The sequence below is a fragment of the Trachurus trachurus genome (genome assembly GCF_905171665.1).
Source record: "Trachurus trachurus genome assembly, chromosome: 17".
Classification (NCBI taxonomy): domain Eukaryota; kingdom Metazoa; phylum Chordata; class Actinopteri; order Carangiformes; family Carangidae; genus Trachurus; species Trachurus trachurus.
The window spans coordinates 19,094,540-19,119,006 of record NC_139900.1 but is presented as its reverse complement, the minus strand read 5'-3'; the positions used below and the strand labels follow the sequence as shown (position 1 = coordinate 19,119,006).

Genomic DNA, 24,467 nt, shown 5'->3' with positions numbered 1-24,467 from the left:
ACAGCTCAGCTGCTGCGAACACCAACACAAAGGCTCTTTTCAGAGCCACACACTCCGACTGCAGAGCTAACTCCTCATTTACACACTGAAACAACACATGAGTAGAGATGTTCACTAATTTATGCTTTATTTAGGCTAGTTAAAGTCATAACATTCAGTTATGTTGACCAGGAAATTACCATGAAGGTAAAGTAAGGGGTAAAAATGAAGAAACGATTATGGTGCATATAAACACTGCAGTGTTCACTTGTACTAGTTCAGGTGGATATCAAACTCCTCATTTACACACTGATACTGGAGAAACATGTCTGTTAGTTTCTGATGACAGCTTATGGTCAGTTTTATTTCCTCTATGTAAGTTGTTATTGCAATGGCCAATTGAAAAAGTTCTTTATGTTTCTGTGGTGTATATGAGTCCATATGTACCGGAGTTGTAGTTGATATTTATTGTAAGACCAAGGGATTCAACAGCTTTACACACTTCCTGTGTTCTGTGACATTCCAAAAGAGGTTGAGTCTGTGTCTCATTGCAATTCACTAGACACTTTAAGATACAACAGCTCTCACAGGAAGTTGGCCCACATTAACCACCGACAGCTCCCATGCTCTATAGATGTTTACTTAATTACTAAAGGATATTCTCAAGTGTTTATAATTAATAGTGCCTCCATATTTATAATCATTTATTTTACTATTATATTACAGTTTTTCTCAATCACTTCGGTGCTTTTCTCACATCATTATTAACATTTGCACAACAGTTAGTGCATTTCTCAGAACAATTATTGCAAACTGCAAAACCTAGTGGATGACCTGCAAAAGCGTGTCACTTGCTCAAAATGGATAGTTCATCCCTCAAAAGCCAGTATTCATGTCAATGAAACTGTCAGTGTCATCAGAATGAGAAGTACTGACACCATCGTTTATGGACAAGATAGTCAAATGGCTTTGCCATGTTTTCATTCATGATTTCATTATTCTTTAAGTGTTTTCTAATGCAGAAAAGTCAGGTCTTGGTGATACTACCTGAAAATGCTCAAGGCAGCAAAACAGTACTTGTACAGCCATGTGAAAACTACAATAAAGTTACACATTACTGTATTTAGTTACTGTAAGTAACTGCTACTGACTACGTATGTTTCACATTTTTACTGCATATGCTCTTTGTAATTCTTTGTCATCGTTGCTTTGTCTCTCAACCTTATGTTATTGTTTGCAATCACCATTGCACAAATGGCTTCCTCTTGTTGCAGAATAAAAAGGGACCTCTCCCACCTCTGTTAGGTTGTAATCCTATGTGGTGCAGAGTAAAATTACAGTAGGCTAATATAACAGTAGGCTACACTGCATCAACCCATATTACTGTAGTGTACAATACTGTAAATATGGCAGATCTTTACTGTAAGTAGGTTGCTGTAACACACTACAATACAGTAAATCTGCACTGTAAAGCTGTGAGTCTAAATGTAAAATGTAAAAAACTTATTGTCCTACTGTAGCTTACAGTACATGTAATGCCTGACACAATGACAGTAGTGCAATGCAGATTGTTTAGTGCTGAATTACTGTCCAATACTATACATAGGCTACCTGCTATCCCTGAATAATTGAATTTACAGTGGTTCTCCCAATATTTAAAATTAGTTTGACAGATTTTGACAACTAGTTCAACAATTCTGTATGTAATGATGACTCAAGCAATGAAATGAGGACTATTAGTTTTATGGTGAACGACTATTCAGCATTCATAAGTATAGTTCATTTTGACTGACATGACATAAGCAAATGATAATGTTGTAAAACAGCAGAGAATTGTATGAAAGCAACTGATACATGTCCAAAAGCATTTGCTATTGATGATCATGCTATATGATGTGAACAAATGACTAAATGTTTTGGAGGTTGAACTAATAGTTATGAGAATTTTCATTCTGATCTGAGAAAAGCACCAAAGCGATTGAGAAAAACTGTAATATTAATATATATTAATTTTACATGGAAGTCCAGCCCAGTCTATATTTAAAATCATTGTATAATATTTTATAATAAGAACCACGTCTTGCCTTACCTTTCCTTCTTCTCCACATTCTTAAGTCTCCCAACCAAAGCGCCTTTCTGGAGAGGACAATAAAGGGGGTCATAAAAAATCTCAGGAATAATAAAATACTTTATTTTGATCAAGTCCTATGATGAAATAATCTTTTTGATCAGAAGGTTTTTGGACAAGTTCTCTTATGACACACAGATTGTCCCACATAACTTGTCCTTTGATTGCACATGTTTGATCTTTATCAATAATCAAATGCATAATTTAATCTATTCATAATAATCTTTGCATATATTTTATAAAATGTAATCATAATTGTCAATCTATAATTATCAATATTATATTGGGTTGGCCACTCCACTGGAACCAAGATGCTGCTCGCTTACTGGTGTGTTTGGGGTTGTTGTCAAAGGAATTTCCTCTTCAACACAAGGTAACCTCTTCAAGTATTTTTATGTATTCAAACTGACCCATGATCCCTGGTATATGATCAATGGGCCCAAAACCAAAGTATGAGATACATCCCCTTATCATGATGCTTGCCTGTCTTCACAGTGTACCGGTTTGAATTCAGTGTTGGGAGTTTGTCTGATAAAGTCTCTGTGGCGCTTAGATCCAAAAAAGAACAATCTATCTTTCAAAAATGTTGCACTATTTCTCTTTAGGCCAGTCAGTGTGCTCTTTGGCAAATTGTAACCTCTTCAGAAAATACATTTTTTTTGGAGTTCGCTAAAATAAAAAGGCACAGATCTAGCTTTGTCCCTGCAGCTTAACAAGAACTAATGATTCCTTGACGATGGTTGTGATGATATGTGTTCTACTTGTGCACTTTATGGGTAAACATTTTGTACACTTAATGCACTTTGTGAGGTAGCCTCTGCATTAAACCTGAGGGGTCAATGTATAGAATGGTGATAATATAACTGATGAACTTTTTGTATTTTACTATTTTATCTGTTTTTGTATTGTCTTCATTAATGACTCATTGCAATATAAATACTTTTTTTTTCTTTTATACCTGGCTCTAAAGTTCTTAAATGAACAGCTTTGCCACATGCTGTATTATTGATATCTAAGTGAAAACGTAAATAAGTAGACTATATAAAAGTGAAATGAAGGACTTTGCTGTTAGAGTAGAGGTTGGTGGCTCTGAAAAGAGCCGTTATAGGATGAGAGGAGCGGCAGCACTTTAAGCTCTCTCTCCGCGGATGCGGCGGGCCAGCTGGATGTCTTTGGGCATGATGGTGACTCTCTTGGCGTGGATGGCGCACAGGTTGGTGTCCTCGAACAGACCCACCAGGTAAGCCTCGCTGGCCTCCTGCAGAGCCATGACGGCCGAGCTCTGGAAGCGCAGGTCGGTCTTGAAGTCCTGAGCGATCTCCCTGACCAGGCGCTGGAAGGGCAGCTTGCGGATCAGCAGCTCGGTGGATTTCTGGTAGCGACGGATCTCCCTCAGAGCCACGGTACCGGGCCTGTAGCGGTGAGGCTTCTTGACGCCGCCGGTGGCCGGGGCGCTCTTGCGTGCAGCCTTGGTGGCCAGCTGCTTCCTGGGGGCTTTTCCGCCGGTGGATTTACGAGCGGTCTGCTTGGTTCTTGCCATGATAGACTACGAGTTGTTTCTCTGAGCTGGAGAAAAGTCAAGTGACTCAACCCACGGCGCCTCGGCTCTTAAAGCGTGGGACCGGCTGAGACTCGGTGACGCTGCTCCGGGGCTCCGGGTCCTGATTGGTGGTCCTGGGCTCCTGGAGCTCGGCACCGCCCAGAGGAGCGACCCTCCCCGCCTCCCCCGCCTGAGCGTCGGCTGCTCATTGGAGGACAGAGCGGCCTCTCATCTGATTGGTCCTTCACCGACTGTCCCGCGCTTTCCGCGCTCATTTAAGCGAGGCTGTGTCCGTTTGCTCCACACTTTCTCTGACTGTCTGTCACACAGAGTAACTGCAAAATGAGTGGACGTGGAAAAACCGGAGGCAAAGCCCGCGCTAAGGCCAAGACCCGCTCCTCCCGTGCCGGGCTCCAGTTCCCCGTGGGCCGTGTCCACAGGCTGCTGCGTAAAGGAAACTACGCTCAGCGTGTGGGAGCCGGCGCCCCCGTCTACCTGGCGGCTGTGCTCGAGTACCTGACCGCTGAGATCCTGGAGCTGGCTGGAAACGCTGCCCGAGACAACAAGAAGACCAGGATCATTCCCCGTCACCTGCAGCTGGCCGTCCGCAACGACGAGGAGCTCAACAAACTCCTGGGCGGAGTCACCATCGCTCAGGGCGGCGTGCTGCCCAACATCCAGGCTGTGCTGCTGCCCAAGAAGACCGAGAAGCCCGCCAAGAAGTAAAGCTGCTGCTCCTGCTGGAGACGCAAACCACACAAAGGCTCTTTTAAGAGCCACACACCCACTGACAAAGAGCAGCTCCTGCACTCTCACCAACACAACACAATACATTCATTAGCCAATATAAGCTACTTTTCTATTGAAATATTAGTTAGTTTTAGTTTATTTCGGACATGTTAAGAATAAAACATAATACAGAAATGGACAGGCATAACGAATAAAAACTTGAACAAAAATAAAGATAATTTTGATTTTTGAGTGGGAAGTAAAACTATCTAGTCATTATAGTCTATCTATACAATAAATGAATTTGAGTTTATTTAACTGAATTTATTCTAATATATTATATTTATATACATAGCTAGATTTATTCTAACATGATTACTAATCTTCATCTCTCTATTCATATAGCCTACATATAAATACAAACACATTCATACAAAGACAAACTGAAAGTAACAGGAACAGAGCAACAAATAAACTAAGTGGGTAAATAATACCCAAATAAATAATAAGCACCTTGTGTTTGTCAAACACCCTCATTTCTGTAGGTGATGTACTGAAAATAATTTTGTTGTATTTCTTTTTTAGCTGAATATTCAACACAAAAACTGAGTGAAAACTCCTACATAAGATTTCTCCTGTTTTCACTGAGTAGGTGAAGAGGTTCTGTAGTCAGTCAACATCAGTTGACCTGGATCACTTCCACAGGCTGTTCACAATAATATAAGGACCTCCACTAATACTACTAATGTAATTAAATGTTATTGCGCAGCGTTTCAGTCTTGTCCTTGTCTTTCAGAGGCTTATAACTGCAGCAGCCTGCTGCTCTGTTGCTGTTTGATTTCACAAAAGAAAATGTTTAGATGTGTGTTGTGATTTTTAGGGTTCCTTCCTTATAGGCCTATCTATGTTGCAATAGTCAAATCATTTTCTCTGGTTTCTATTTTGCAAGTTTTTTTAACAAGTTTTCTTCCCCTTGTAGCAGCTTGTTGAAGGCATGTTAAATGCTCTGGAGGATTCATGTTCTCCTTTTATTATGGTAAGTGGTTTGCATTGGCCTGACACTGTCCTAGGACAGGTGAGAATGGTTTTGATATAAATGCTGTGGAGGGATGTGTGTGCTCCTTTTAGTATGATAAAAGTCACATAAGACAGACAGACATCCCTTAAAACTGTAGCACATACAATAGAAAGGAAACTGACATGTCTGTGTGGACTGGATCAATGAAATTCTACAACTCCTGAAAGAAAAAAAAAATCCTATTTATATTTCAGTAATTGAGCTTGAGAAGCTTCATAGAGTGACACAGCCACACACATGACATGAGGCCTGAGACAACAATCTCAGACACATCAGGCTGCACATGGAGAGAGAGCTCTGGGTGTGAGGACAAACTGGTAGCCAGGAAACAGCTTCTGCAGACTGAGGGTGACAAACAGATGCAAAACATCAAGAGGTCTCTCCATTGACTCTCTCTTTGCTCAATTTATGATAACACTTTATAAGTAGTCTACACACTATTAAGCATTAATAAATGCTGAATTCTTCATTTATAATGCATGAATACTTATTAGTTTATGAATACAGTTTGATGTGTAAAACATTTGTAACTATAAACTACATACTAATGAGTATCTGTGTTATAAATGATGAATTCAGTATTTTCTGTCTTTTATGTAGATCACTGTGCAGCACCCATGGTAAACCGTGTTGAAAATGTGCTATATAGGCCTAAATAAAAGTGGATTGGATGAAATTCAGTATACTAATGCTTAATACTGTGTAGGCCTACTTAATTTCCAAACTAAAAACGTCCTGGCAACTGTTCAATTGCTTCAAACATTTTACACTGCACAACAACTGGACTGCACTGGCAGTATATGTCCCTTGTGCAGGAACCCTTACTTTTTTGTATGTGGGCATAAGGCCCTAAATATTTCATTGTGTGTGTGTGTGTGTGTGTGTGTGTGTGTGTGTGTGTGTGTGTGTGTGTGTGTGTGTGTGTGTGTGTTGGAGGAAGCAGCTCTCAGACTGTGTGTGTGGCTCTTAAAAGAGCCTTTGAGTAGCTATAGGATCAACATGTGTTGAGTGAGGACAGCTCACTTCTTCTTGGCTGCCGTCTTCTTCACTTTGGGCTTGGCTACCTTCTTGGCGGGGGATTTCTTGGCTGCGGGGGCCTTCTTGACCACCTTCTTCTTGGGGCTCTTGGGCTTCTTGGGGCTCTTGGCTGCCTTCTTGGGGGCCGCTGCAGGTTTCTTGGCCTTCTTGGGGGACTTGGCGGCTGCTGGCTTCTTGGCTGCCACGGTCTTGGTCTTCTTCTTGGCCGCGGTGGCGGGTTTCTTGGCGGCTGCGGGCTTCTTGGCTTTGGGAGCGGCCTTCTTGGCCGCCGGCTTCTTGGTGGCCTTCTTGACCTCGGCCTTGGGCATCTTGAAGGAGCCGGAGGCCCCGGTTCCCTTGAGCTGGACCAGAGTCCCCTTGGCCACCAGGCTCTTGATGGCGGTCTTGACGCGGACCTTGTTGTTGTCCACGTCGTAGCCTCCGGCGGCCAGAGCCTTCTTGAGGGCGGCCAGGGACACGCCGCTGCGCTCCTTGGACGCGGACACGGCCTGGACCATCAGCTCCCCGAGGCTGGGCCCGACCTTCTTGGGTCTGGGGGCCGCCTTCTTCTTCTTGGCGGCGGCTTTAGCCGGGGCGGCGGCGGCGACTGGAGCTGGAGCTTCTTCTGCCATTGTTCCTCTCTGAGTCTGGACTGGAGCGGACTGATGCAGGACAGGCGCAGGAGGCGGTACTTGAACACACCATGAGAACCGTGGAGACTCAGCCCAGCCCTGGCTCCAGCTGCAGCCCGGACACCGGGACACAAACTTGTGTTTTCTCGTCCCGGATCAAAGCGTCACAAAACCCCGCGGGAGAGGAGCTGGAGGCTGGCGGTGGAGGAGCCGGGAGCGGACTGGGCTGTGTTCATGTTCGAGTCCCCAGGAGCCCTGCTGCTCTCTGCCAAGTGTCTGTGGAGCCTCCAAACCTCCGCTGCTCACCGCGGTGCTCGCCGCTGCTCGGAGGCTTCTCTCGCTCATTTCTCTCCTAAAACGCTACTAAATGCTCCGCACACGCAGCAAAAGCCCGTTTCCAGCTGCTCCAGATGTTTGTTGACACATCTAGAGTCAAAGCAGCCACCTGCTCATCAGCACTTTGTCACAAAGTGCACTAGTCTCCGAGCAGCAAACACACCACTGACGGCCGAGGCTCATGCTGAAGCTGAAGCAGACTCTGTCAGAGCCGTGAATGTAACAATGTAACATGTGTCTGTAGCTCGTTACATTAAAAACACAACATCAGCTTCACATTGTTACAGTGTCTCAGAGTGAAACCTCCTCATACACACACACCTGTCAGTGATTGTATCTTTATTTGTTGCGTGTAGGCTACAGTGATAACTGTGCGTTCACACCAAAAGCATTGGGCTCTCATTGAAAATGAATTGACTTCCGGCGTTTTTGACGCTTTGGAAGCTTTTGGTGTGAACGTACAGTTAGGTTTAGGGTAAGGTTAAGGGTTAGGGCTACTTAAGTCGGAGAAGTGGGAGGTCGGACTAATGGACGCAAAAATAAAGAAATGTATGGTCGGAGAAATGGGTAGTCGGACAGACGTCATGCGCCCCTGCTGGACAGCTCTCTGCTGGTAGAGACACTTTGTGTCAGACTTGATGAGAAATCAAAGGAAAAATAAAGTCAAACATCATGTCACATTGTTGCATTAATGTTGTTTTTGTATTTTATATTTAGTGCTCAGTTACAAAGGAAACAAAACAACTAGGCCTATAGGCTATAATGGCGAGGTTTAGGAGGGAGAATAGCTAGGCTATTTCCTCGGTGAAGGCTAAGAGGGTAGGCTACGTCGAGTTAGCCAAAAAAAAAAAAAAGGGGGGGGGGGGGGGGGGGGGGTTATGGGTTATTAGCTTCTTCTTTTCTTTTGGTAATAAAGCACTTTAGTCGATACACCAAGTTTGAAAAGCTTTAGGGCTGTAGTTAACACAGGGAACAGAGGGTGGTGATGATGCTCTCCTGAGTGCAGCCTACCGCTAAAGAAGAAGAAGAACGGGAGGAACGTCTCCATGTTTGTAGTCCTACTCTTGTATTAACAGCGGTGCAATTGACTCACACGGATTTTTATGGCCGTGATTTGAGAGCTTAATTTAAATGTGATCGGGACATTAAAATTACTTTAAAATCTGAAACACTATATTTGAGGAAGATGCAGGATGACGCGCGCTACCTCAAACGGTGAGACCCAACAAAACTATATGATAATAATGACAATTCAGTTCAGTGTTGTCGGGTAAAAGTAGCATTAGCTAGCTAATGTCAACCTCCCTATTCCTCCTGCATGTCAACATGGGTTAAGTAATTACTATAACATGCACTTGGATAAGATCGGGATCAGTTAGTGACTGTAGCCTACTGAAATCTCGTACCTCAGTGAGCAGCGGAGCGGCTCTGTGGCGTGGGGAGAGGCTCAGACCAGCCACGGCTCAAACAGCTGTCAGTTTTAGGTTTGCGTGCTCATCAGTAAACACGAACCACACGAGAAACGGCTTGGACGCTTTTTGTTAAACAGTGTGATCCGCCGGTTAATTCGGCATATATGTAGTCCATAGATAGTGCATGAAGATGGATAAAACATGTCACACTGTTCAGCCGGTGTGCTTGTTACAGCTGCCATGTTTCTGACAGCCCTTCCCTTAAACGAAGTAGCCTAACTTAGAGATCTTATCTTTGGGAATTAGCGCAAGAAACCAAGTTGAATGACTCCGTGTACTTCTGCACCGTGCCGCATTAATCCTAAAACCACATTCGTGTAATTAATAAACGTTTAATTTCTCAACCCAGGTCTATTTTTCACCGGTAACGACCACAACACTGAACTGACGCTTCCTCCATGGAGGCTGGTGGAGCTAACTTAAGCTAACTAGCTAACAGGCTACTGGGAAACGGTGACCTATAAACCATGTAGCTAATTAGTAACACGTTTAATTAGCTTTACTCTACGCTAATTTACACAGTGAGTTGAGATGAGTCTTTATAATTATCTGACACTTTACAGGAACATGTGTTAGCCGGTTAAGGTTAGCCAGTACAGCTAACGTTATCTCTCTGTGTGTGTGTGTGTGTGTGTGTGTGTGTGTGTGTGTGTGTGTGTGTGTGTGTGTGTGTGTGTGTGTGTGTGTGTGTGTGTCGCTGTTTGGGCGTGTCTGGCGATATTGTGTTATTGTTATGGTGGATTGATAAATAACTGTTTTTTTTCCCGATATGACAGTTAATAACCAAACAATCAATATCTATTTCTATAGGCTATCTATAATGTCATCGTGAGTTATCAAAAGTGGGTGAAAGGAATAAGTTTGAAAGCCACATGTTTTAGCCTAAATGTTGAAAAAAAAAAAAAACTTAATTTATTAAAGTTATGACAGGCAGCATGGGGGAGTATTTTCATATTATTATTTTATATAATCTATTATAATATAATAATTATTATATAAATGATTTACTCTTATGAGTTTTCTTTCTATGATTTACCAAACCTTCTAAAAATGTGTGGAAAGGTGAAGCTGAGGATGATCAGTGGCTCTAAAATGCTCATATTAAGATATTGATTATGATAAGGCTTTCAGCAATGAGTGAACAAAACACACAGCACATTGAGTATGGGATGGATGGAGAGTGTTTGTGTGAACTGATAGGCAGATGACATGTAAAAGCCATAACCTAAAAGTAAAAGAAAACTTCCATTGAGTTATAGGAGAAGTGTTGCTGGTGGTCACTCGTTTTTTGCCAGTGCATCAAAGTTTGTGGTCTTTGCTATAATTTAGACAATTTTGTACCAATATTTAACGGTCTGGATTAAAAAACCCAACAGACCACATGGCCTGAAGGCCTTAGTTTGCACAGGCCTGGTTACGTAAATGCGACAAAACATACTTTCAAGCAAAGCATCCATGAAAAGTATTAGCACTAAAGAGGAACTAAGTCCGGCTTTTCGCAGTTTTGCTAACCCTCCTCTCGCCCATGTGCATTTGTTTACAACGAAGCTGGCGAGAAATCAATCAATAGAGCGGTACATAACTTTATTGTACAATGTTACAATGTGTATATTTGTGTTGTTTAATCTATCATAAACAAAAGATTATGGTTTATGGGTTGAGCATGAAAGCCATTATGCACCGGTATCTAAAACTGAGTTTGCACAATAAAGATGAATGTCTGAGTCGGTGTTTGTTTGAATGTCTGTTCATTGTCATCCACAGCAAAGTGACTGCGGGCAGTTTAGATGTTCACCCCACAGAGAAGGCCCTGGTGGTCCACTATGAGGTGGAGGCGTCTATACTGGGGGAGGGCGGAGGTCATATGCTGGGCGAACGCAAGGAGGGACAAAAGATGTGAGTGTGCTCTCTCTCTTTTATATGTCCTCTTGTTCTCTATTCTGAAACTGAGTCATGAAAGCCTGTAAATGAACTTCTATTTATAGTCACATTTAGTCCTTCTCACTACCCACCTGAGATCTGCTTTTGTCCTCCACCTGCTTTCACTCATGTTTCATTCTCATTTGAATCAGGGTAGTTTTCATCAGGCTGGTCCTTCTATTCACCACTGTGTTGGCTCCCGTCCATCTAAACCGGATAGGAGTAGATAGACATATTATCACAGGGTTCCCATGCGTCCTGGAAAACCAGACAAGACCAATTTTCCAGACATGGTAAAAACATGGAAAATGAAAAACTTGAGTTGTCCTGGAAAAAAAATGTTTCTTCTTTTTCAGACAAAAAGAAGAAGCGAGCACTCACCCAAAAAAAGATAAATCTTGTAGAGGTGCACGGCTACAGCAGCAGACTGAGAGGGGAGAAAAGCCAGCACACTCTAAATATTCCTTTGATGTTTCTTTATTGTAGGACAGGCAAGCACAGACGTTTCGACCGAAGTCTTTTTTCAATGGGTTAACCCCTAACCCTTCTTTTTCAGACCCCACTAAAGATTTATTTTCCAAAGAAGTGCCTAGCAAGAACACTAGCAACTTTGAGTTGATGAATGTTTTCCAGTATTGAACGGTGAGCACAAGGGTTTTCTCTCCCACAGGACAGATAGTGGGCATGGTTTAAAATCAAAAACAACATGTTTGCGTTGTTCTATGATAATTTTGTCATAATTCCTAAGCATGTAAGAGATAATTTCATAGATAAAGTATAGTAAATCAGACTTCTAGAGAGGAATAAACATAGAAACAAACTGATTAAATGGACAAAATAAGGTACAATTTACAAAAAAGAACACTTTTCCAAAGCCTGAATGGGACAGGGGATGTATTAGTGTAATAACATGTCTGTAATACTTTAGCAGCTGGTCTTGATTTCTGTTGCAGGTAAGTAAGTTAATAATTATAAAATTCATCTTGCTTGAAGTCTGACTTGTCCTCTCTTTCTCTCACCAGTATCCGTGTGAAAAGTCTTTCTCCGAGCACAGATGTTGGAGCTCTGGCCCAGAAAGTGGTGGAGGAGTGTAAGCTCATCCCTCCCTCCCGTCTGCCCCAGGTGGAGCAGCTTCTTTATTACCTTCAGAACAGGAAATCCTCCCCAGTGGAGGGAAAAGGTGAGTCTGTCACGAGGGAATCAGATCACAAACCAAATAGCTTCACAGAGGAATTGATAGTTTGATGATCATATTTAATTTTTATTTTATATGATTTTAGTTACATGTTTTAATGCCTGTTTTTTTTAATATCCTTACCTGTTTACCAACTTCATTTTATGACTTAAAGAGCATTTTATCTATTTTGTTCATTTTAGCTTTTGTAACTTTGTGTTGCTTTTATGTAGGACGACAAGTGCCATACAGTGTTGTTTTCGTTAACGATGACGATGACGAAATATTTTCGTTGACGCCCCTTTTTTTCATGACGATAACGAGACGGTGACGAGACGAACATGGCTCTCTGATGACGAAAACATGACGAGACCATAGAGGACGAGACGTGTGGGAGTTTTCGTTGACGAGACGAGAACGGACGTAAATGTTAGTGGTCGGGCTGTGATCGCCTCTACATTCCATATTATGGATTGTCATTACTCTAAGCTGCACACGATTTAGCAACGGCTCCGTCAACAACAGAACAACGCTGCTGAGACGAGCCGCGGTGCGCCGCCGCCCGGTGCTTGTGATTAGAGCGGCAGAGAGCAGCAGGCAGTGATCCGCTGCTCCGGTGACCTCGGTCAGTGCGGTGCAGCCGCTCCGCGGCGCTGACGGGTGGTCAGACGTTCAAATGCATGACATTTCTGCTTATTGTGCGTGTAATCTGTCCATTAAAATCAACAAGTGTCTGCAACACTGCTGCATCCTTGTGTGGTCACACCACCACCTGGCATGCAGCGCATTCTGCTCAACACACCTGCCGTCACTCCATCAGAAAAAAAACTGAATGCACTACTGTTACTGTACCACTTTATCTGTGTGTAGGCTAATGCATAATCCTTAGACCATAAAGTATTTGGCATTGGGTGGAAACATTATGTGTAAAACCATTCCTTTATTGAATTAATTTGTTGAAAGACTTTTTTATTTATTTTTTTTACTGAAACTGACTAAAACTAGACGAAAACCTTGTTGAGTTTTCGTCGACTAAAACTAGACTAAAACTATCACATATAGGAATGACTAAAATTGACTAAAACGAATAAGTATTTTCGTCAAAAAGACTAAGACTAAGACTAAATCTAAAATGCCTGCCAAAAACAACACTGGTGCCATACAAATACAATTTGAATTTGATTTGTGTTGAAGAAAAGTTCTGTAGTCCATTAATCATTCATATTGTCAAGTCAAGGCAGCTTTATTTTTAGAGCACATTTAAAAACAACAAATGTTGACCAAAGTGCTTTACAGTTATGTGCAAAACAAAAACAACAATGACAATAGAATATAAAAAGAGGGGAAAAAAGAAGAATATTTAAAAACAGCGGGTGCAATAAAATACAATCGGATTCGGAGGATTATGGAGTATTAGTACAATGCCGAATCAAATGCTATGGAAAAAAGATGAGTTTTTAGGCGCGTTTTGAAGATATTAATGGAGGGTGAAGAACAAACTGAATGAGCTAAGTTATTCCACAGTTTCGGACCAGCAACTGAAAATGCTCTGTCACCTCGCATAATGAGAAGGTTCCTGTGTAGAATCGTAAACCGTTCCAGTCTCAGGTCTCTGGGTGTTTGTGTTTTTGTCTCAACAGTAGAGAAGAAAGAGAAACGAACAGTGAAACCCAGAGAGCTGACCCCGTTTGAAGGAATGGAGGTAACACATCATGACACAGGGACAGTATGGAGTGTGTTGGTATCAGTCGGTAACGGTGTGTGTCTGTGCAGCTGAATGAGGAGGCCAGCATCACCAGAGTGGAGGAGTACATTGAGCTGCTCTATGAAGGGATCCCAGAGAAGATCAGAGGCTCCGCTCTCATCCTGCAGCTCGCCCGTAACCCTGACAACCTGGAGGAGCTGCTGCACAACGGTCTGCTGGCTCTCTACCTGTTAATACTCATGTTTAACAAAGGAGCCCGTAGTACCTACATCTTATCAAGTGCCACCACATTTTGTTTCCTTTATTTTTATTTAGCTTAAGCCAATCAAATGGTATTTTTATGATGTCATCTCTCATGAACTAGATTGGGGGGGGGTTATTAGAGGGCTTGTTGTTCAGTCGCATGATCATTTAATCAAGTCGGTTATAACCCAGACGTTTTCTCCTCCTCATCAAATGCAGTAAACAGAAGGAATGTTATCAGTAAGAGTAATCAAAACACATAAAGTAGCTGCATTACATAATTTATCTATCTTATTAATCCACACATCCAAAGTGCCAGGATACAACATCCTGGTGTTGCAGTTACAGTCTCTGTCTGACAGTCCCAGGTTCAAACATAACATCTTATTCATTAAAATAAGCCATGTATCTCAATAAATTAGAATATCATGGAAAAGTTATTTTATTTCAGTAGTTCAATTTCAATATTGAGACTCATATAGATTCATTAAACACAGACAGTTGGACCAGTCCCAGCCTGGTCAGATGTGTACATGAACTGATGAAGCCTCTTGGATGAGAGGTGAAACGTCTTCCTAGACAAATAACTAAGTCCAGTTGCTTTCGATTTAACCTCCTTTGAAAGACTAAGACTAAATAAAAACTACCAATTCCTCAAAAATAAAAAATAAACTAAAACTGCGTAATCAACTAAAACTAAACTGAAGTAAAAAAGCAAACTAAGAAAAACTAATGAAAATTTTAAAACTATAATAACCTGGCTCCAAACACCTGCAAAGGTTTCCTGAGCCTTTAAATGGTCTCTTAGTCTGGTTCAGTAGCTCCACTATCATGGAGAAGACTGTTGACCACCTTCATATTCTGCTTCATGCACCTGTATGTATAAAGTGTATTTACACATGGTTTGTGTTGTGTCACAGTGTGTGGTACCTGTACTTGTCCTGTCAAGTCATTTGTCTTTTCTGGGTGTGTAGAGGCGGCTCTGGGTGCTCTGGCCAGAGTGCTGAGGGAGGACTGGAAGCAGAGCGTTGAGCTGGCTACCATCATCATCTACATCTTCTTCTGCTTCTCTAGGTAGCACACACACACACGCACACATACATCACACACCATGTCATGTTAGTATATTTCTAACCTCCTCTACCTTTCTCCCAGTTTCTCCCAGTTCCATGGAGTGGTGAGTCATTATAAGATAGGCGCGCTGTGTATGAGCGTGGTGGAGCATGAGCTGAAGAGACACGACGTGTGGTGCGAGGAGCTCCGCAAGAAAAACAAAGCTTATATCCTTCATCTGCTGTCGTTCATCAGTTGCATGATACATCCTGTTTTATTTAGTGTGTCTGTCTGGATAATATTCCTTAACTCCTCTCCCTGTACGTGAGTCAGCTCCAGAGAACGGCTCCTTAAGAAGAGACCAGGACAAAGCTCTGAGGAAATACCAAGGCCTCCGAGCTAAACAGGAGCAGCTGCTCAGGGGTAGGTGGACTGCCGAACCACCAAAGGAGAGATTTTACAAAGAAAAACTTAAAGAGATAGTTCAACATTTTGGCAAATTGCCATAATCCCTCTAGTTTTAGGAGTAGGTTCGTTACCTTTAATTGTTGGTGCAAGCTATTTTTAGAACGGCGGAGCAGAACCGTGAGCTGCTCAGAGCTACGCTACGGAGGCTTGTGGAATTTCTTGGTTTCCCTCATCAAGCTCATCAAATACACAATCCAACAACTCCAAAACGCTCTGGTGGACAAGTTGTGACCTGCACATTCACCACGCTATGAGATAACAGAACGTTACGAGACAGAGTTGTTTTAGAGGCAAATGCAGAGACCGCTTGATGAAAAACTGCCTCTAACAGAAACGTGCATCAGCGGTTTTGCATGAATTTACCTCGAAAGCAACTCTGTCTCGTAACGTTCTGTTATTATCTCATAGCGTGGTGAATGTGCAGGTCACAACTTGTCCACCAGAGCGTTTTGGAGTTGTTGGATTGTGTATTTGATGAGTTTGATGAGGGAAACCAAGAAATCCCATTAGCCATTCTTAAAAACAGCTTGCACCAACAATTAAAGGTAACAAACCTACTCCTAGAATATAGGGATTATGGCAATGGGCCAATTTGCCAAAATGTTGAACTATCCCTTTAAGATGTAAACGTATTGTTTTTATTATTACTTATTATTATTTAAAAATTCCTATTCATTATTTCTCGCTCTTTCTTTGTGTCTTTCTCTCAGTGTCTCTTTACCTCCTTTTGAACCTCGCTGAGGACACGAGGACGGAGCTGAAGATGAGGAATAAAAACATCGTTGGTCTTTTGGTCAAAGTTCTGGACCGGAACGACGAGGAGCTGCTGGTGCTGGTGGTCTCGTTCCTCAAGAAGCTGTCCATCTTCTTGGAGAACAAGAATGACATGGTGAGTGACAGAACTGTTGCCTAAAATCAAGGAGTGTGCTGCTTATTTCATTATTCATTCAGCTTTGCCTGGTCTCTCATTTAAAGAATCAGTCAGAATAAGTTCTGCGTTGACTGAATTCAGTCTCTATCTGTATGACATCTGTCTCGTTCATCTTGTTATAATTTGTTGGTATCTTGAACTCTCGGTTCCTTTCCACTAGAGCAGTGGTTCCCAACCTTTCCCAACTCAGAGCCCACTTGAAAATCTCCAAAATGTTCGCAGCCCACCTCCGACCACATAAACAACACGGAGGCTAAATGATGCGTTCTCTGAGAATAAATATAGACGTGCTGATTGTAGTAGACACAATTTGAGAGCCCTTCACTCTGCAAGTTATAGGAGACAAAAAAAGAGTGACATTTTGAAAATGATTCGACGGCTCACTTGCTGGGAATCACTGAACTAGAGACACTAGTTTCTAGGGCTGGGACGATTCGCTTTTCTCCCGATTCGATTTCTCTACGATTTTTTGGAGGCCGATTCGATTTAAATTGCGATTCTACGATATTGCCGATTTTCTCAATTTTTAGTCTGCATTTTTAACACCAGTGAAACAGTTGAATGATTACAGACTATTCCAGGAACCATATTTCCCACATGTAAGTCAGTTTTTAAGGTTTATTCAGCAGCAATATACTGTATGTTTACTATATTTTCAAAAGCCTGGACTGCATAAAAGAAGAAAAAACAGGCTTCTGAAACCTCTCTGACAAAATGAGATATAGACTGAGGTAAACTGCTACATTTTAACATTTATCTGCACACAACACCTATAAATTAACATACTCCATTATAAAGTGAACTTAAACCCTTTTCAAAACCTGGACTCTCTGTATGTAAAAAAGGCGAACAAATGCACATTGCACAATATATATATATATATATATATATATATATATATATATATATATATAAAAAGAAATCGATTTTTGAAAAAAAAAATCAATTTAAAAATCGTCAAAAAAAATATTGCGATATTTATGTGAATCGATTTTTTTCTCCGACCCCTACTAGTTTCTACTCTGATGTGTCTCTGTCTGTGTCCCAGGCTGAGGTGGACACTGTGGAGCGACTGTCCCACCTGGTTCCCTGTGAGCACGAGGACCTGATGAACCTGACTCTGCGTCTGCTGCTCAACCTCTCCTTTGACTCTGGACTCAGAGCCAAGATGGTGGAAGTGGGTCTGTTGCCTAAGCTGACGGCCTTGTTGGGTAAACCTGCTCACTGACATCCCAGCATGTGCTACCTGTCATTAATAACCACTGTACTGTACCTTTACACAATGTTTTTGTGGTATTTATGGGCTGTTGTCTGTTGTCATGCAGGTGATGAAAACAACCGTCAGGTGGCCATGCGTATCCTCTATCACATCAGTATTGACGACCGCTTTAAGGGCATGTTTGTTTACACCGACTGCATACCTCAGGTAAAACTACAGCCATTAACTCAAAGTGTTGCAACTGTTGTTGTTTTTTTGCTTTTGTTTTTTCACATTATTATTATTATTATCATGACAGATTACATTACACAGCTGACATCAATCTCTTGGTTCACGGTTATTATCAAGAAAAAACAACATATCATAACATGTCAAAACATACTGTAGCTGTTACAGTAGTGTAAATGTGCAATGTTAAATAAAGTGCTGAAAACAAAAGCTGAGACGATGCAATTCCCAAACTGTGAGTCAGTGCAGTGTGCAAAAATATATATTTGTATATTTGTAAGAAAGAAACAAAACTCACTAAAGACAGAAACAAAAAGTGGGATGACAAAAAAAGATGAATGAAAGAGAGATGTATGGGCTAGTAGCTACAGGTGCATTCACATATAGGGAGGCCATATATCAACTGTTTCTATACTGACTTTGCTAGTTATAAAGAAACTGTGTTTGTGTTTGTGTGTGTCTGTAGCTCATGCAGATGCTGTTTGAGTGCGGTGAGGAGGACATCGAAGCAGAGCTCATCTCCATCTGCATCAACCTGGCTGCAAACAAGAGGAATGCACAGCTCGTCTGTGAAGGTATATTTGTTGATATTTTATGACAGAAGCAAGAATAAAGTTTTTTGTTTTGATTGTTTGTTTGATTTTCTTTGTTTTATGACCTTTCATGTGTACTTTTGTTATATCTCTGTTTTGTTTTGTTTTTTTCTAAAAAAATCAATTAATAATTGATCACAAAAAAGAAAAAGAAGCAAGAATAAAGTCAACTGTAGCCCACTGACTCTGTTTGTGAGTTGCATACAATCCGGTGTAACTGATCAGTATCTGGTCTGTGCTGGTGTCTGTCGCTGTCTGTAGGAAACGGGCTGAAGATGCTGATGAAGAGAGCTCTGAAGATGAAAGACTGCCTCCTGATGAAGATGATCAGAAACATCTCGCAGCATGACGGAGCAACCAAGCCACTGTTCATAGTAGGTTACCAATAAAAACACAGTCATGTTTAGTAACAGTGGTTTAGTGTCCTGCTTTACTGTGTGACTCATCGGTATGTGTGTGTGTGTGTGTGTGTGTCAGGACTACGTGGGCGACCTGGCAGCAGAGATCCGGGCCGAGGAGGAGGAGGAGTGGGTCCTGGAGTGTCTGGGGACACTGGCCAACCTCACCATCCCTGACCTGGACTGGGAGCTGGTGCTGAAGGAGTACAACATGGTGCCATACCTGAAAGACAGACTCAAACCAGGTGGACATGAGACTAGACTCACATCTCACTATTTAAAAAAGCTTGTTGATATCTGACATGACAGGACGTAAATGTACCGTAGATTCTCAAATAAAAGCTTAGTCTCAGACAGACCCCGGTCCTTTGTAATGGGCCGGGTCGGGCTACAGATTTGGGCAAATAAGAGTCTGTCTCAGTTGGAAGCCGGGTCTATTTACTGTGCAGGTTCTTGTGAATGTATTGTACGAATATGTATTGTTTGAGCAGTTTCTAAGCAGAAATTTTTGCAGATGTTTCCAATTTAAAGTTTCTCGCGATATCCCATCATTCTCTTAAAGTGATAGTTCAACATTTTGGCAAATTGGCCCATTGCCATAATCTCTATAGTCATAGCGGTAGGTTCGTTACCTTTAATTGTCAGTGCAAGCTGTTTTTAGAACGGCGGAGCAGAGCCGTGAGCTGCTCAGAGCTACGCTACGGAGGCTCATGGGATTTCTTGGTTTCCCTCATCAAACTCATCAAATACACAATCCAACAACTCCGCAACGCTCTGGTGGACAAGTTGTGACCTGCACATTCACCACGCTATGAGATAATAACAGAACGTTACGACAGAGTTGTTTCAGAGGCAAATGCAGAGACTGCTTGCCGAAAAACTGCCCTTGACAGGAATGTGCATCAGCTGTTTTGCATGAATTTACCTCTAAAACAACTCTGTCTCGTAACGTTCCGTTATTATCTCATAGCGTGGTCCCACTGTAGCATCAACACCAATATTTGATTAAGATATCCTCCTGTGATGTTGTGTGTTTCAGGCTCAGCAGAGGACGACCTCATCCTAGAGGTGGTGATAATGATCGGAACGGTTTCCATGGACGATGCCTGTGCTGCCATGTTGGCTAAGTCAGGCATTATCCCAGCCCTCATCGAGTTACTGAATGGTAACACACACACACACACACACACACACACACCTTTCTCTAAGTTCAAGATGTTAACAGTCAGTAGTAGATGTGATTAATGTTTACACACCTTTCATATTTGCTGTCCATGTGTTCTTTCCTTGAACGCAGCCCAACAGGAGGACGATGAGTTTGTGTGTCAGATCGTCTACGTCTTCTATCAGATGGTTTTTCACCAGGCAACACGAGACGTCATCATCAAAGACACCCGTATCCTTCCCACAATGCACTCTGTCAACACTGTACTTGTTGATGAGCCTCCTGGCGTATCATCGGTGTGTGAAAGTGTGTGTATGGTGGAAACTAGGGTAGTATGTAGGTAGAAGAATGTGTGTGTGAATGGGTGAGCATGTAAACTCTTACACCTCAAGAGGTTCCTGTGGTTTTTCTTTAACCCCGTCTCCAGAGGCTCCTGCCTACCTGATCGATCTGATGCACGACAAGAACGCTGAGATCAGAAAAGTGTGTGACAACACCCTGGATATTATCGCTGTAAGTGACTCACACGTTACTGGAGTAACGGGGTGAGACATCAGGACTCACCTTCTCAGTTTGTCGGCCGTTCCCTTATTTACACCGATGTTCATCTTCCAGGAGTACGACGAGGAGTGGGGCAGGAAGATCCAGTCAGAGAAGTTCCGTTTCCATAACAACCAGTGGCTGGAGATGGTGGAGAGTCGCCAAGTTGATGAGTCGGAGACGTATCTGTACGATAACGACAATGACAGGACTGATCTCTTCTACAGTGCAGGTACACGCAACAACAGATCATTGAGATGGTTTCACAAATGGTATTTATTTATTATTTTTATTTAGTAAAATTATGTTTTGTGTTTCAGATGGAATAACGCCAGGAGACGGTTCAGTCAGCCCAGATTTCTTCAACGACCTGCAGGCTCAAAATGGAGACTCACATCACACAGGGTGAGTTCACATCCTCCACAGACATGAACTGGAATGGAAAACAGTAGAGTGTAGTCATTATTGTCACTATTGGGATAAAATACAAAGGTGAAAGCAAAGTAACTGGCAACCTTAAGACACATCTGTCTCAAGGTTCAAGGTTAAAGGGATATTCAACATTTTGGCAAATTGCCCCATTGCCATAATCCCTATAGTTTTGGTAGGTTTGTTACCTTTAATTGTCGGTGCAAGCTATTTTTAGAACGGCGGCGCAGAGCCGCAAGCTGCTCAGAGCTACACTACGGAGGCTAATGGGATTTCTTGGTTTCCCTCATCAAACTCATCCAACAACTCCAGAACGCTAAGGGTTTTGCCTTTGAGCAGTCAAGCGCTGCCTACGTCTTCTGTTAAAAACAATAACAACAACAGCTGTAGCAGCAGCTGGGATCGCTGTCCCAACATCATGGAAACGCAAGACCTTTATGTCCATCTTCCTCAAAGTGAATTTACAGTATAAGAATTATGGGATATTGCGAGACTAGACTTTACGAGAGTTACGGCTCATTTGCAAAATAAACTTCCAATGGAAACATCTGCAAATAGCAATTGTATTTTTTCAAAATTTCAGAAATATCGCTTTTATTTTGCGAAAAACCTACAATGGAAACACAGCTACTGGTGACTGGATCTCCTGACATGGCTTTAATAGCAGCTGTATTAACACCAGGTCTAACCAGGGCCAATCAGAGAGCATGTTACTAGCATGAAACCTGAATATAACTAACTGAGGGTTAGACATCAAACTATATTTTTTTAATTGTCGAATTTTCCTCACTGGGACTCCTCTAGCCATTTCACCATGGTGTTAAATTATAGTTCTTCCTGACCGATCGCAGGCTTAGTTTGAGTTGTGTCATGATAAATGTAGATAAGTTCATCTGACCGTCTGTTTATTCCAGAGATGATAAAGACGTCTTCGACCAGACCAGCTCATCACCCGGACGACCAGCCACTGCGTACGGCTTCAGACCTGACGAACAGCCCTTCTATCAGTACTCATAGACACACACACACACGCACACACACTCTGCATGTCCACCGTTCCATCTGTAGATCCACTTTTCACTGTTAGAGTCACTTCAGTAGCAGACGTTAGAATGTGTAAGAGTGATAGGGAGTGACACACTGCTACTGCAGAGTGTCGTTATTAAATGAACTGTAGTTTCACACACTCATCCTGAACCACCCACTTCATCCTCTCATTCACCTTTATGTTCAACAGATAATGTGAAGTCTTCCATACTGGCCTCAGACGTCTTAGTTCAGTTGCTTGTGGTCGGCGGAAAATGTAAAGAATGTGAACAGGTTTTACATTTCTAATAGTACATGTTGATAGGTTTTTGCATGTGTTTTCTTCTCTTATGTAATGATGGATATTTGATATTTCTTGCCTCCTCAAATCCACTGAAAAAGAAGCAGTGGTTTTTCACATTCCATTGATGAATGGTTTTACATCCACCGGTCAGCACGCTAACCCATGAGAGGGTAAAAGTGTCATTAACATGCACTACACTGTAAATAATTAGAATTTTTATGCCACTGTCAAAAATTGGGCACCTTATTATTGTTGGTGGTGGTGATCTTGAGCTGCTTTCACACACACCTGGTCCTAACCGCCCACACTGGACAGAGCCAAGACTCTGCACCACTGTCCAGGCTGAGTCAGGGCCAGATCCAGATAAGTGTCAGATCATCAGTCGCTAAGTTGGTTTGGGTTCCCGCCGGAAGTATTTTTTTTTTTGTTCACTGTCTCAGTCGGTGTGATCCCTGCACACAAAGCTCACTCACTACATATAGATAGATAGATATATACTATATACTTTATTGATCCCAAGCTGGGAAATTACAATACATGTGGTTGTAGTATGAGGGCAGGTGTATAGTGTAGAGCTGCAACAATTAATCGATTAATCGAACAATAATCCATTATTAAATCAATCGTCAACTATTTTGATAATCAAATAATAGTTGTTGTCTTTTTTTTTCAAATTCTCAGATTTCAGCTTCTTAAATGTGAATATTTCTGGTTTCTTTGTTCCTGTATGACAATGAACTGAATATCTCTTTGGTTTGTGGTTTGGGAAACACTGACATTTTTTAACATCTTATTGAATAACTCATTTAAATAATCTATAGATTAATTGATAATGAAAATAATCATTAGTTGCAGCCCTATTATAGTGTGGGCATTACTATGAGCCAGCAATACATTTGTTTTCAAGCTCACACAATTAAAAATTAAATGGTCAGATTCAACTCTGCCTATATCAGAGCCAGGTGGTTCATTGGGAATATCATCACATCATACCGTACTAAGATTTTTAAAAAACATCCCATTAAACATGATGGTGTATTAGTTGCATACACAGCCTGAACTGACCCTCACTAAAAATCTCCATCGGTGCACCGGGTGCAAGTTACTGTGGTTACCATGACACTTTAAGCCTCTCATGGTTCAATGGCAGGTTTTTATGTTTTTATGCCTTTACACAACTCATACACATTATTACCAAAATCTGGTGACATCATTTTCTATTTCTGCTGAACCTAATTAAAGAGGAGGAAGCCTCAGAGCAGACAGGCTAGAGTCTAAAGGTGCAACCAAATCATGTGCTGCTGGTGCACCAGATTGTACTGTACCTTTAAATCCACAAGAGGGCAGGGATCACTGACATGACTGAGCTCAAGTTATTATCTTGAACTTCCCCATCTATGTGTTTTACCTACCAGTCACTGATGACAGAAGCTGAACTAAATAAGCAGTAGATGATACAAGAAATGAATTTCCAACATATACAAATATTATCCATTCATATTAAAATAAGTAATGAATATTAACACTCAAGGAGCATGTGTAGCGTACAGTATTAAGTTTCACCATCCTACATGTTGAATTAGAAACACTTGACGTTTCATTATCCAGTTTCCATGTGGACATGGAACTGCTGCAGCTGTAGGGCAGTGAGCTGATTCTATATGATGAATGTTATTTCCTACACTTACTGTACATGTGGATTTTGGACCACGGGGAGCGAATGTTGTGTTTACTCAGTCAGTATTATTGCTTCATGTTTATGGCTGTTTTCAGTTTTGCCCTGGGTCCTGGAGAAGTTTCTGTTCTCACTGTGTAGTTGACTTTTTCATTTCGAGATCAAGAGTCCACTAACTACGACCAGACACTTTCTAATGTAAATACTTTGACTCGGTTCAGGAAACACATGAAGTTTCCTCAATCATGAATTGTTACATTTTGTTGCATGTAATTTTTTTTTTTTTTATTATTATTATTATTATAAGTTATTGCTAATCTACTGTATGTATATTATTGTGTTTTTTTACAATAGTTAAATGTATTGTTACTTAACCCTAACAAGACACTGTAAACAAAAACATACTGTACCATAGATAATCTCCATCTCTCACTGTCCGTCATCTTCAGGTTCTTTAATAAAACATGACATTTGACTGTTTTAAT

At 41.6% G+C, this 24,467-nt stretch overlaps 4 protein-coding genes across 4 annotated transcripts; 2 read left to right on the top strand and 2 right to left on the bottom strand.

Annotated features, from left to right (window-relative positions):
- Window positions 1-3,236: 3,236 nt before the first annotated feature.
- Window positions 3,237-3,647, bottom strand: LOC311001183 (histone H3.2; the record flags this gene model as incomplete). The annotated part of the gene is made up of 1 exon (XM_083992200.1): window positions 3,237-3,647. The coding sequence occupies one exon, from the start codon at window positions 3,645-3,647 to the stop codon at window positions 3,237-3,239; it is 411 nt and encodes a 136-aa protein (XP_083848326.1).
- A 342-nt stretch (window positions 3,648-3,989) lies between these two features.
- LOC311000309 (histone H2A-like) lies at window positions 3,990-4,373 on the top strand (the record flags this gene model as incomplete). Its single annotated transcript, XM_083990987.1, has 1 exon — window positions 3,990-4,373. One exon carries the CDS (start codon window positions 3,990-3,992, stop codon window positions 4,371-4,373), a length of 384 nt encoding a protein of 127 aa, XP_083847113.1.
- A 1,321-nt stretch (window positions 4,374-5,694) lies between these two features.
- LOC311001221 (histone H1-like) lies at window positions 5,695-7,103 on the bottom strand (the record flags this gene model as incomplete). Its single annotated transcript, XM_083992246.1, has 2 exons — window positions 5,695-5,796; window positions 6,478-7,103. The coding sequence occupies 2 exons, from the start codon at window positions 7,101-7,103 to the stop codon at window positions 5,727-5,729; spliced, it is 696 nt and encodes a 231-aa protein (XP_083848372.1). The 3' UTR covers window positions 5,695-5,726.
- A 1,405-nt stretch (window positions 7,104-8,508) lies between these two features.
- LOC311000696 (kinesin-associated protein 3-like) lies at window positions 8,509-24,377 on the top strand. Its single transcript, XM_083991468.1, has 20 exons — window positions 8,509-8,654; window positions 10,676-10,807; window positions 11,854-12,011; window positions 13,646-13,707; window positions 13,779-13,920; window positions 14,928-15,027; window positions 15,109-15,233; window positions 15,331-15,429; window positions 16,185-16,363; window positions 17,454-17,616; window positions 17,731-17,831; window positions 18,319-18,427; window positions 18,707-18,819; window positions 18,923-19,088; window positions 19,883-20,008; window positions 20,141-20,239; window positions 20,436-20,521; window positions 20,624-20,780; window positions 20,869-20,953; window positions 21,892-24,377. Exons 1-20 carry the CDS (start codon window positions 8,626-8,628, stop codon window positions 21,992-21,994), a joined length of 2,334 nt encoding a protein of 777 aa, XP_083847594.1. The 5' UTR covers window positions 8,509-8,625; the 3' UTR covers window positions 21,995-24,377.
- The last annotated feature ends 90 nt before the right edge of the window (window positions 24,378-24,467 follow it).

Excerpts from the sequence above, each read along its gene's own strand:
- LOC311000696 (XM_083991468.1), top strand. The coding sequence starts at position 8,626 with ATGCAGGATGACGCGCGCTACCTCAAACG. Across the intron at positions 15,028-15,108 it reads ATCTTCTTCTGCTTCTCTAG|TTTCTCCCAGTTCCATGGAG; the intron begins GTAGCACACACA and ends CCTTTCTCCCAG. Across the intron at positions 20,954-21,891 it reads GGAGACTCACATCACACAGG|AGATGATAAAGACGTCTTCG; the intron begins GTGAGTTCACAT and ends TGTTTATTCCAG.